The sequence below is a fragment of the Cornus florida genome, unplaced genomic scaffold (genome assembly GCF_030987335.1).
Source record: "Cornus florida cultivar Cherokee Brave unplaced genomic scaffold, ASM3098733v1 CherokeeBrave_3.0.0_Hap2_Chr05, whole genome shotgun sequence".
Taxonomy (NCBI): Eukaryota; Viridiplantae; Streptophyta; class Magnoliopsida; order Cornales; family Cornaceae; genus Cornus; species Cornus florida.
In genome coordinates, this window is record NW_026775575.1 from 110140225 (window position 1) to 110153193 (window position 12969).

At 33.3% G+C, this 12969-nt stretch overlaps 1 protein-coding gene across 1 annotated transcript; it reads right to left on the minus strand.

The window, feature by feature from the left end:
* Positions 1–6240: 6240 nt before the first annotated feature.
* On the minus strand, positions 6241–10087 carry LOC132309955 (ABC transporter G family member 9-like). Its single transcript, XM_059808204.1, has 4 exons — positions 10001–10087; positions 8028–8817; positions 7359–7678; positions 6241–6897 (listed from the first exon to the last, which is right to left on the minus strand). The coding sequence occupies exons 1-4, from the start codon at positions 10085–10087 to the stop codon at positions 6241–6243; spliced, it is 1854 nt and encodes a 617-aa protein (XP_059664187.1).
* Between the last annotated feature and the right edge of the window lie 2882 nt (positions 10088–12969).

A 12969-nucleotide genomic window follows, 5' to 3' on the forward strand; every position in this document is an offset into this window, starting at 1 on the left:
AAGGCTAGCTGTATGTTTAGAGAGAGAAAACAAGAGAGAGAAAGTGAGTTTGGATTTGAAATTGGAATCCATGGGCATGTCAAAAGATTGAGCTTTGAAATGTTGGGTGGGTCAAATGGGCACGTCAAAGGCTTTTGGTTCATTTAGTGTAGACCCGTGACATTGTGTGCATGAGATTTTGACAAGTAGAAGCATATTTTTTAAGATATATATTGTCTAAGTTAAGAGTTTGCACGTGTGTGGAACTTGAATGCATTACATATAATATTTAGCAAATGGTATTAATGTGGAGTTAGAATATTAAGGTTAGACTAGTACCACTAAGTAGGTGCCTCAACTCTTTATGTTCTGCCACGTGTTAGTAAATATATAATTGATGCTACATAAACGTCACGTATTACATAAAATGAATATGTTCCTCGTTGAGCCCAAAAAAAAAGGAATATGTTCCTCATTGACGCTTACATTCCATGATTTTCATTGTTTCAATTTTATATTGAGGGATTGTCTTAACACTTTACGCTTTCAACCCCCCTTTGATTGTGTCAAAGTGGGATCATAATTAACACAATTAAAGTGGTAACTGGTGCTCCACAAGGGCCCCTTGGACTTCAGATGGTGCCACTTTATAAAAGCACGGGCAAAAACATAGGATAGGAGTATAATACGGTTTAGATACGTGAATACGATTAAATTTTTTTAAAAATAAGATAATGATATAGCAATATATAATATTTTTTTAAAATATATATATATTTTACATACAAAAAAATACATTTTTTTAATATCGATTTTCTGTAATATTATAAATTTAAATACAATAATTAATATATTCATAAATAAAGAATCAAGTAAATAAAACACAATATTTTATTTCACAACACATTAAACATCAAATAAATTTAAAGTGGTCAGAAGTGCTCCGCTAGCCCTTCGGCTCTAAGGCCCTGTTTGGATTGACTTTTTAAACGCTGTTTTTGACTTTTTGGACTAAAAAGCTATTTTGGGTGGTGTTTGACAAATTTTTTAGAAGAGCTTTGAGTCTTTGGAAGAGCGTTTTAAAAAAGCTGTGGACTCCAACTTTTTCAAAACGCTCTTTTGAAACAACACATGAAGAGTTTTGGTGTTTTAATGAAACTTTTTAAATGACAAGCGTACCTTTTTTATTACTTAACAAAAAAAATATAACTCCAAGCGTATTCCTATAAAAGTTCCTTTATTTTTCTTTCCAAACCGTTACATATCTTGCCTCTCCACTTTCAAAAAGAAAAAAAAAAAAAAAAAAAAAATTCATTACATATTCCCTTCATACTCAAAAGACTGATCTAATAGAGCATTCAATCGGGTGTAAACCCAGAAGAAGATTCTTGTTTGGCTTCTCTTCTTTGTCGTTCAAGCTCTAACAAATCATTAAATTGCAAAATCCTAAGTAAGCCACTAAAGGCTGAGAACAATATATATATATATGTTACACATTGCAACAGGCATATATATATAAATATATGCCTATTGCCATATGTAATTTGGTATTTTTTTTTTTTTTTTTTGCCTATTCTCATATTCACTACCATCCATCATATGCTTTTTCCTTTCAATTTTATTTTGTCTCAGTTTTGCTTGTGAAGCTCATTGGTTTACATGGTAAAAATGCTCATTTGATTGATTTTTTAATAGCATATTGAAACACTGTTATTAAATTTTATAAAACGCAAAATAGTTTTTGCAATTTTTTTTTAAAATTTTTATTATATATATATGGCTTGTTACAGATAAATTGAATAAATGGCAAAATAGTTATATTAGTAGTAGAAGAGTTTAAGCAAACTTTTTGCCAAACAGATTAAAAAACCCTTACAACATTAAAAACTCTTCTACAATGCAATTTCCAAGCATTAATACATAAGCCCAATAGAAGTGAGGGCTTCTACTTGTCTTTTTCTTCTTGATACAAACAAATGTTGTGCTTCACATAGTAAAGATTACATGATCTGGGCAAAAGTAAAAGCTATGCTAAACGGGCCTAAATGATGCCACTTGACACGTTCAAAAGGGACAAAGGTGCTTTACTCATCGGCTAGGGTCATTGGCTCCTAGTTCCGAAACAATTACTAGCTCTTTTATATTTTTCTCTTTAAATTAGAGAATTATTAATAAGGTAGATATACTGTTGTACAAGTTTGTGTCTACATAAATTCAATTTTACCCGTGCCTTTTAATTTATAATATAATTTTATAAATAAATAATATTAATTCATGAGCATTTAAACAGAGAGAAAATAGTTATAGTGGTCAATAATTGAGTGTGTCGCAATATTTCTGTATATTGCCATACACTCAAAATTAACACAATTAAAATGGTTAGAAGTTCAAATGATATCACTTGACATGATCAGAAGGGTCAAAGGTATTTGACTGTTTGGTTAGGGTCGGTAATGATTCTTTTATATTATTCTCTTTTAGGTAGTTATATTGACCTGCAGGTTTGGATCCACATAAATGAAAATTTTACATGTGCTGTTAACTTTTAATATACTTTCATAAATAAACAATATTAATTCAACGGCATTAAAAATTTGAAACAAAGGAGAAACGGTTGTAGTGGTCAATAATTTAGTGTGTGTCCCAATATTTTTGAAGTTTGGAAGTTTTTAAATAGGTGAGAAAATGAAAAGATGTGAAAAAGAGAAATTAAAATGTTGTAACTAATGCTATTATTTTCAGCTTAATTTTTCCTTTTACTTAATTTCTTTTCATCGATTCCTTAATTAGTGGTTGTAAATGGCTATTTATCTATACTGTCTTCCAATTTTTATTAAAAAATAATGAGACTCATATAAGAGATTAAATGGAATTTTCTTTTGACATAGAGCTTACGTTTAGGCAGCCATTTTAATATCTTTAAATGGAGTTCATACTGTCATTAACAAAAGTGGCAAGTAAAATGGTGTAGGACGAGAGCACCATTCAGCTGCTATTGAGATAATATTGTATGTGCTTTGATAGGTTCAACACTAAAACAAAAAAAATAAATAAATAAGTAATGAATATTTTTTAACCAGACAATAAAACTTTCATCAAAACTAATTCTTGAAATTATGTGAATTTTATATATTCCAAATGTAAGAATAATATATCATTTTGTTTTGAAGTGGATTAGAGCTGAAACGATCACATAGTAGTTACATGAAAATTCTATACAAGCTTGTGTTTATATATATATAATATCATACATAAATTAATTAAAGAGAAAATGATAGTATAATAACAAAAACAATACATAACGTAGTCCATGAGATCGCCAAGTTGTCAAATACCCCCATTCATACAGTGTGCCCTTGTTCATATCTTGGCTTTGGCTCTCCCTGATTGTACTTTTTAATCTTGTTCTCTTGTTTTAGTCATTTTTTTAAAAATAAAAAATTGGATAAACTTTTATTAACACTAACAACTGTGAAATAAATTTTTTTTTTTAAATTTAGGAGATTGAGAGAGACTTTACTGTGGAGTCTAGCTTATAATATAAAAAAAACCAAGCTAGTCATCCTCGTACGTGAAGTGAGTCAAAAACCAATGACAATATGGTTGGAGTTTGGAGGCACTGTAAGTGGGTGTCTACTAGGTGCCACATCAAATAAACATGTAGCTATAGGACATGGTAATTAAAAAGAAAGATTGCCTCTACATACCACTGTTCAAAGTCCAAACATACAAGTATATATGTATGTGCAGTGGAGTGCAGACAAGAAAAGATCATTGGGTGGATCAAAATATATATATATCTATACACACACATATGTATCCCCACCATTCATTGAGTGGTCGGCTGCCTTTGCGGCTAGGCTACCATTGAGAACTTTTTAAATGTTCTGGAACTATATAATTCGTGATTGGTTTAGGCTATGTCTGTAATGTTGGATCATATCCCAAAATTAAAAAAGTAAAAAAACTTCTTTTGCTATAATTTTTATTTTTTTGTTTTTTTCAACGCCATGATTACTCTTTGTTAAAAAAATACAGCTACATGGTGAGATAGTGGGGCCACACCCCTCAATATCTCTTACTTTAAGCTTTTGATTATTACTTTTCACCTACTTAGAGTGGCTAGAGAGAAAAAAAGGGTAATGAATTATAATTAAGAATATTATGTCACCAGTGAATAAAACATGCAACCTTATTTTGCTTTAAAAGAAACAAAAATGATTTAACTCTTCTTATATTTGAGATTTTTTTGGATTACTGAGGTTGATTGAATTTTGTTCAAATTTGGACTTGGACTAAATTTCATTCTATAATCTCGGATGCTTTACCTGTAGTTGTAAAATTTTGAAGCGAAATTTGAGCTCCTCATCATGTCAGTTCCAATTGTTAAAAACAATTTACAAACATAATGAGACTTGTGATTCAACCATACGTGTGTAATTAAGATTAGACTTAGATTAATATGGTGAATGACTTAAGAATTTCTGGTTGAATTTGACAATGTATGAGAGGCCAATTAGGTCATTATCAAAATTAGGAGGACAATCGCATGAAGAACAATGTTTTTGTTGAGTTCCACACTTCTTCTTCTTCTTCTTTTTTTTTTTTTGTTTAAAGTGCACACAGTCACGATCCCATAACCAGTATACCATCATTTATTCATCTTCTCTTGGGTGGGGCCTTCGGTAATTTCCTTTTCAACTACACCGACTTTACATCACTCCTTCAATAGTCCCCAAAACTCACTGTGTAACTTCGAATTAGTAAAATTACTTGCAAACCACATGAATTACAAAAATCTTAGGACTAAATTCCCAATTGTTCCAAATATAATATTATTATTATTAGTTGGTAATTAACAGTGGTAGTGGGTGAGAAAAAAGAAATTTCTCTTGGGCCTACAGAGCTTTGTCCTGTATAATTTATACTATCTAGACTTGTGTTTATTGGTAACAATTCCTGATATGAAATTCAAGATATGCTGATAACAAATTATTTTAAATTTGAATATAATCAACATTGCATTGATTTGGAATTTGAGAATTACATGATAAAACAAAGAAAAATAAGTCACATAAAGTTTCCAAAGAAATATGTGGAAAAGACATATCAAATGAAAGAAAACTAGGTGTTTGGTTGATTATTTGAAAACCTTTCAACCATCTTTTATTATTATTATTATTACTTTTTCTAGAGAACAAAAAAAAAAAAAAAAAAACTATTCTCGTAAATTAGTAAGTGGTAACTTTTTTTTTTTAAACGAAAGGCAGAGGTTTCAAGTCTCTCAAAAAAAAAAAAAAAATAAAGAATCTAGGCCTAGTGGAAGTGAAGGAAATCACCTAATCCTTTCATTGTTTAGTACGAGGAACGGAACTAGAAATTTTTTAATATAATTTTCTCACTGTTAACTTTCCATTTTAGTAAAAAATATATTCTTCTATTCCCTTCTCCTTCCTACCCAATTTTGGACACAACCAAATTGATGGGTGCATATGAAAGTTTTGTCTATATATACTTCCATTTCCTCTCTCTTTTACCAAACAATAGAACAAACTTGAGCCATCCAAGCAGGACACAGCAGAATGGGCAAATATGACACCAGAATGAGAACTTTACATTGATTTAGGTAGATACACACCTAATTAGAAAATGATGCAGACCATTTTGGACTGGATGCATGTGTTTGGTCTGCTGATATGGTGTCCCTGCAGCAAGCCCAAATATTACGCCAGAGGAAAACACCCATCTGCTTGTTCACTAGGAACCCAACAATTGGAAAGCTGTCCAGTACTACAGTTGCATGTTCTGTGGCTCATTAATAAGGGCTGCCAATTCTGATACCACACATAACTAGTTCATCATCATCATATCATCCCGCACAATTTGTGGCATTGGAATGTCCAGTAACCGGTAAATCTAACCGAGAAGTCTAGTACGTCAAGGAATTTTTACCATGGGATAGGTTGGATAACGTCAAAACTTTGACTCTATCCAATGCATCCAAGGGATAAAAAAATGTTAAACTAACATGACCGGTTAGACTATCAAGTCAGAGTAGCATTGTCCAAAATAAAATTTGAAAGTATTATAGAAAACAGAAAACAAGTAATACTAGAAAACTTGAAAGTACCTTTAATTTCACATAAACTATTCCACATACATATATATTAGCTAGCTTCTTCCTTGTTTTAGAGTCAGAACAAGATACAGTTCCACAGAGAACTCTTGGACTAGCCTTCTAGGCTTAATTTGGACTCTTACCTATTTGTTTGTCCTTCCGATCCTCATTAGAGAAATATAAGCAATGAACCTGTAACTCAAAAGCATCATAGCCAAAGTAACCACAGAGATGAGTTGCCCATCAAGACCAACAAGCTTTATAGAAGGCAACTCCCCAACCAAGCAAGTGCCAGTGGTAGCGCAAGGGTACGTGTCACTGGGCTTATACTGTGACCCCAACAACAGCTTATATGTGTACTGATGGATAGACATGTACTTAAACCAAGCTATGAAGGAAGCCAGCTTCTGAACATAGTATCCACTAACTAGAGTGAACAAAAGCAAGGTCACTGTTCCCAGTATAGTGGCAGATTTTTGGTCCATTATCAGAGCACCAATGGCAAGTCCTAGGCTTTGAGAGACTAGCACATGTAATAGGAGAACAGATAGGGTTTCCAAGAAGTTTCCAGCTGTGGGTTTGAGCCCTCCCATCCAGTAGGTTATGGTAACGAAAACTGTGGGGAGGACAAGCACCATGGGTAAGTCACCCACGGTCCTCGCTATGAAATATGATGACAGCCTATACATCCCTGAAGATCTTTCCTTTTCCAGCATCATGCATTCTTGGGGGAAAGTGTAAATGGCTTCTAACATAGGTAAGAAGCCCCAAAATCCTGAGTAGAAGAAGAGAAGCCCCATCTGCATGCATGTGTAGCCAAACAGGGAATTCAATTAAGTTGGTAAGAATGTTAGGCTTGATAAGCTTTCATTTGAAGCTGTTAAAATGATTGAAAAAGCCCTATATGAATGTATGCTAAGAACAAATAATTGATATGCTCACATTTCAAGCTGTTAAAATGATTGAAGAAATTTCACTCACATCTCAACTTGTAAATGGCATGAATATTATTCACCCCTTCTGTTCATAATATAACTGAAATGAAGTTTATGTTGAATTGCAGTAGACCATTTTAATTAAGCATTTCATCCTTTACCAAATTCAACTTCAATTCAACTATTTTTTGTTATAAATAATCCTCTATATACTAATGACTTTCTTGGAGTTGATAAAACCATAACTCTCTACCACATTTTTATCTGCAACACACACGCATGTATATATATATTGAGAGAGAGAGAGAGAGACGAAGATATGTTACCTGTTCTTGTATGTGAGCAATGCCAGATTGCCACCATAGTAAACCTGAAAGGAAAGCTACCAGTAGTACCTGCACAACTGTGAGGGTGTCGAAGGTCTCATGCTTCCTTTCTTTCACCCCTCTTCTAAACAACACTGAAAACTGTTGCCACCATGTTGTGGTCCACTTTGTGGACTGCTTGTCTTCTAAACCTTCACGAACTTCTCCGCTGATTTCACGAAGCTCTGCCTTCAATCTGTCAGCTAGATTGGTTCTAAAAGCCGAAACCAGAGTCTGCTTAACTACAGCTTCAGCCTCCCGGCCATCATATGATAAAACGCCTACAGAAACAAGGACAATGACAACTTAATGTGATTATACAGCCTAACATAGGAATTAATTTTAGTGCAGTTCAATTCTTTTAACTATTACTCTAGTGACATTTTATATCATTGCAATAAATGGAGAAAGGAGATGTTAACATGGTATGTATTTGCAAAGAGCTAGGATGAAAACAAAAATCACTGACTTACATTCAATATGAAGTTCCTAAAATTTAGCAATAAATTCTAAAATAAAACTCATTGACTCAATTCTTTAAGCAGTTCCTATAAAAATCAAGCAGCAGTAATGAACTAATTAACATAATAATCAGTTCCAATATAAGATAATAAGTTGTAGTGCACATACCATTCGCAAGATCTAACAAGAAATCAGAAGGATTCATGGTAACTGATGGGGAATATCCGATATGAGCAAAGTAATCCATGGACTCTGCTACCTTACCAAAATACAAAAGATGACCTTCTGATAGCAACAACACCTTGTGAAACATGTAAAATATACTACTCGATGGCTGGTGTATCGTCATCAAAACCGTCCTTCCTCCATTAGCCAGCTCCCTCAGTGTTGATACAATCCGTTGAGCCGTTGTCGAGTCAAGGCCTGATGTTGGTTCATCAAGAAACAACAGGCTTGGATTTATAAGCATCTCTTGGCCTATACTTACCCTTTTTCTCTCACCTCCTGAGACCCCTCTTAGGAATTGACTCCCTACAATGCTGTTCTTGCACCTGGTCAATCCAAGTTGAGTGATCACAGACTCTGCATGTGTGACCTTTTCTTGGTTAGTGAGAGTATTGGGTAACCTGAGAAGAGCAGTGAATACTAGTGTTTCAGTCACGGTCAGATGAGGATACAGGACATCATCTTGAGTGACAAATCCAGTGTTCCGCTTCAATTGGTTCGAAAAAGGCTTGCCATTGTATGTTATGCTTCCACTGATATGGCCTCCAAGTCGGCCACCCAATGCAGTGAGGAGAGTTGTTTTGCCACTGCCAGAAGGGCCTAGCATGGCCAACATTTCACCAGGCAGGACCATGCCTGTGACTCCCTTCAATATTGTTTTCTCTTCAATTTTTGACTTCTTCTTTAGGATTCCTCCTTTCTTGGTTTTAATCTTGTAAACAACATCCTCAAACTGTGAAGTTAGTTAAATTATTAGTCCAACCTACTGAATTAAGATAAAAGTAGTGATGGATGATTATAATAATGTAATTATTTGGTGTGTATATATATAATTTTTTCCTAGTTGGTACTCATACACCCCCACCAAGGAATTTTTTGCATAGAATCAATTCTGAAACTTAATGTTTCGTGAGGCACTAGGGTCTATATATATTTCCATGTTCACCATTAAAAAAATTTCTTTATATTTTGTATACATGACCAATTAAAACTGTTCAGTCAAAGTTATTCTTTTCAATTACTTGGTCAAAAAAATCTGCTAACACTACCCAAAATAAAATCATGGAAGTTATGTTTAGGAGCATGGATTGGGTCCTTTGGAATTTGAATTGGATTTGAAATTTGAGAAAAATTAGTTCAAATTTTAAACTAATTTTTTTCTTCAAATCTAGTTTCAATACATGGATTCAATACTTTCAAATGCAACATTATTTCTTTCTCAAGATAATAATTAATCTCTTCACAAGTAAATTTAAAATTAAGAATACACAACTATATACCCTTGAAAATCGATTTGGTCAAAATAAAGAAAACTTGAACAATCTCATTTTTTCCAATATATTTTTGAAAGAAAAAAAAAAAAGTACTACAAACTCATGAACCCATAATACATAGTTAATTACCATCAATGTTGTAGCCCAATAGTATTTATTCACCGTTCAAGTTTCCATAAAGGCAAAAATGAACGTCTATGTTTTTTTTCAAGGTAAAAATTATAAAATACCTAGTTAACTGTTTTAGTAAAACAATACAAAAATCAGGGTGGACATGGTCTGGTTCTATTGGTCCAGTTTGGCCTTCTTGGGCTTTCTCATATATAATTATACATATATATACACCTATTATACACACACACACACACACACACACACACCAAAATCTCAAATAGATATGTAAGATCTTATGTATTATAATGTATGGTAAGCTGTGTTATCTTCTGATCAAAATTAAATAATATATTAGTGAGACTGTTGCCCTTTTTCCCAACAGAACACTCTTTCAATCCAGGAACAGAGAACCATGCATGTTCAATCTTTGAATGATAAAAATATATATTCACATTCATATTTATCACAAAAAGAGACTAATAAAGAACATGCATGCATAAAACATTGATGATCATGATCTGAACGTACCCTCACAGTAACAGGACTTTTAGCTTTCTTAAAAATGGTAGGGTGGTGGTGTTGTGTTGTCTGAATTTGCACCTCTATCTCTGCCATTTCTAGTTCCTCGCTTGCTTAGTTCCTCCTACCTCCCGACTCCTTCTCTCTCTCTCAAACTCCTTTCTTCTCTCTCTAAAAAAGCAGGATGAAGTGAATAAATATGATGACAGAGAAAAACTGATATCCCTCTTTCCCTATTTCTATGTGTTTGTTGTATATATACTATATAGAGGTGTTAATATGTTAAATGATAGTGGACTTGAAGGGAACATACAGAAGAAGGATCCGTACGTAGACATGCCACATATTCATGTAATGCGTGAGAGAGAAGACAGGGCACCTGGATTACAGGGGTTTGGTCACAAGTGGTTGACCGCTTTTATTGAGTTATTTTTGGTTCTGGCTTTCTCTCTCTGTAATCTGCTTCTTTTAATTTCTACAATCTCAAATGTAGATTATGTTATCTTCCCGGAAACGTTAGAGATCTTCTTAAATTAATCTCTGGAACGTTTCACTTGTGAGGTCAATGGATCGGGTTAAGTAGGATATTTTGTATGCCTACGGGCTTTTGGGCTTGGCCCTTTTGTATATTTTTGTCCATTTATAGAAGTTGTTTGTTTACCGGGGAAAAAAATAATAATAATTTCAATAAGTTTGACTTCTTAATTAATTTCCACTGATTGCCAATAAACTAGATATTGGTTGCGTCGTTTATTTTACGGAGTATTATTTTTCTAGTCGAAATATTTGGGACCAACCGTTTAGGAGCGTGGTGACATCACGGTATCAACAGGACAGAGCAGAGTAGGCAAATATGGCACCAAAATTATATGGTCACTGTACTTTTATTTATGCTTGGTTTGGGCTTGTCTGGAGTGATTTGGAGAAATTTGGAAAGAAAAAATAATAATAATAAATAAATAAATTGTGAAAATGGTGTTTGGATAGCTTTTACCGAAGAGAGAAAAAAGATTTGAAAAAAAATGATAGTGAATAAGTAGTATTTTTATTATTCCAAAACTACACTCTTATAACATTTGACTTCTCTTAAAATAACATTCTATAGAAAAAAAAAAGTTATGATAATAATTTAATTTAATTCTTTTTCTTTTTTTTTTAAACAAGAATATTGTCATTTTTTTTTTTCTCTTTTCTTTCACAATTTATCCATAAATATAAGTTATTACTATCCTACTACTATTATTATTATTATTATTATTATTTTTTCTTATAACTAATATTATCTTCTTCTTAATGAAGCCTTAGGTAGAGAGATATTTAATTATAAAATGATGCTGACCATTTGAATTGGATGCCTCTGGTCTGCCAGAATCAAGTGACCAATGTCTGGATTGCCCAAATATTACACGAAGTCACAGACCAACCTCCTGTCCGCTAGAGCTGCATGTTCTGGGTTTTTAATTGTCTTGTTTTTGGGATCCGTGACTTGCGATTTTCAAAATAGGATAATTAAAGTGGGACGGAGGTAATAGTTAACAATCTATTAATTCGACACTAACTAATATTTTGAAACGGAGGAAGAAGTAATTAACAATCTATTAATTCGATTTTAGGAGTTGGTATTTGCGCTTCATAAATATACTTTAACGCTTCAACATCTTCTATTAATAAATGGAAGGACAAAACTGCCCATATCCTTGTTTCTTTACACACAAATAATCAAATTTCTATTTCCTTCCTTCTCTCTCACACCATATCAAGGAGTTTAGTCAGTGTACAATAACTAAAGGTAATGAATTGAATTATTGAAGGGCAATAATATCAGAGTGGTCAATGGGATACAACAGCTCAGGTAAGAAAAAGGCTGGTTCAAAATTAATTTATTTTCAAATTTTAATAAATCACAATTTGTCAATTGTTTTGATTAATCGATGAAATCATAGGAAACACTTTAAACAGAACTAAAATCAGAAAGAGAGAGAACAAGAAAGGAAAGAGGATTGGGGCGAAAATCATTATCACCTCTGTTCAAACCTCCTCTTTTGACCCTCTCTCATTATCTCCTCTGTTCCAACAACCTCTTTTGATCCTCTCTCTCATTATCACCTCTGTTCAAACCCTAGGCTACGGCGTCTTCAACCACCTCGTAACATTACTTTCAATACTTATAAGACATGGCGGGTAAGCTTTCAGCCTATGGAGGCATCGGCTAGGAGCCTAGGGTATTGTTTCATTTTGTTTTCGATCTCAGAATTCTACTTGAAAACATTGATGAAAGCAAGTATCAGTATTTGAATTTTCCAATACATGAGAAGCTTGAATTACGGCCTGCAGAAAGGAAGGTTTGGTGAAGTTACAAAACAAAAAAGAGAGAACTTTCATAATTGAAATAGGACATCAAGAGGGCAATTCGGTCATTGTATTTACAAAACTAAAGAGGTGGAGCGCGAGAGTATTTTTATGGAGCGCCATTATCAATTTCCATATTTTAATGGGACACTTATGGGACAAAGGGAGAAATACATTGGTTGATTCAACAGTGATTTATTGCACACCATTCAGGTCTTCAAGAATATTGCATCCGGGCAGGCTCGGCCTCTTCAATTGTTCATGCAAGTGCAAGGCCCTCCATAAGTTAAAATGTTTAAGGTCATAATGCAGACAGTAACAACTAATGGTAGAATAAGAAAATATCACAGAATTCAAGCACTGGAAAGACTCTAAAGCGCCTTTATTTTTACTTGAAATATTCTACGCACATATGTTAGATTATGCCCTGTGCTGTTATCTGAACAAGATGCAGTTGGACAGAAAACACTTGAAGAACAGCAGAAAAAGTTACATATTAAAGATACATATATATAGGTATCTATTTATATTTAGCCAGGGTGAAACCTCCTACACTTTCTCACTGTCGTAAAGCTAAAACTTCATCATCATCAACATCATGCTACTAGTCTTAATCTGGAGTACTCCAC

Bases quoted from the DNA above. Each gene is read 5' to 3' on its own strand.
- LOC132309955 (XM_059808204.1), bottom strand. From the start codon at position 10,087: ATGGCAGAGATAGAGGTGCAAATTCAGACAACACAACACCACCACCCT. The intron at 8,818-10,000 runs GTACGTTCAGAT...CTAACTTCACAG, and splicing joins AAAGTCCTGTTACTGTGAGG to TTTGAGGATGTTGTTTACAA. The intron at 6,898-7,358 runs GTAACATATCTT...ACATGCATGCAG, and splicing joins TTGCTCACATACAAGAACAG to ATGGGGCTTCTCTTCTTCTA.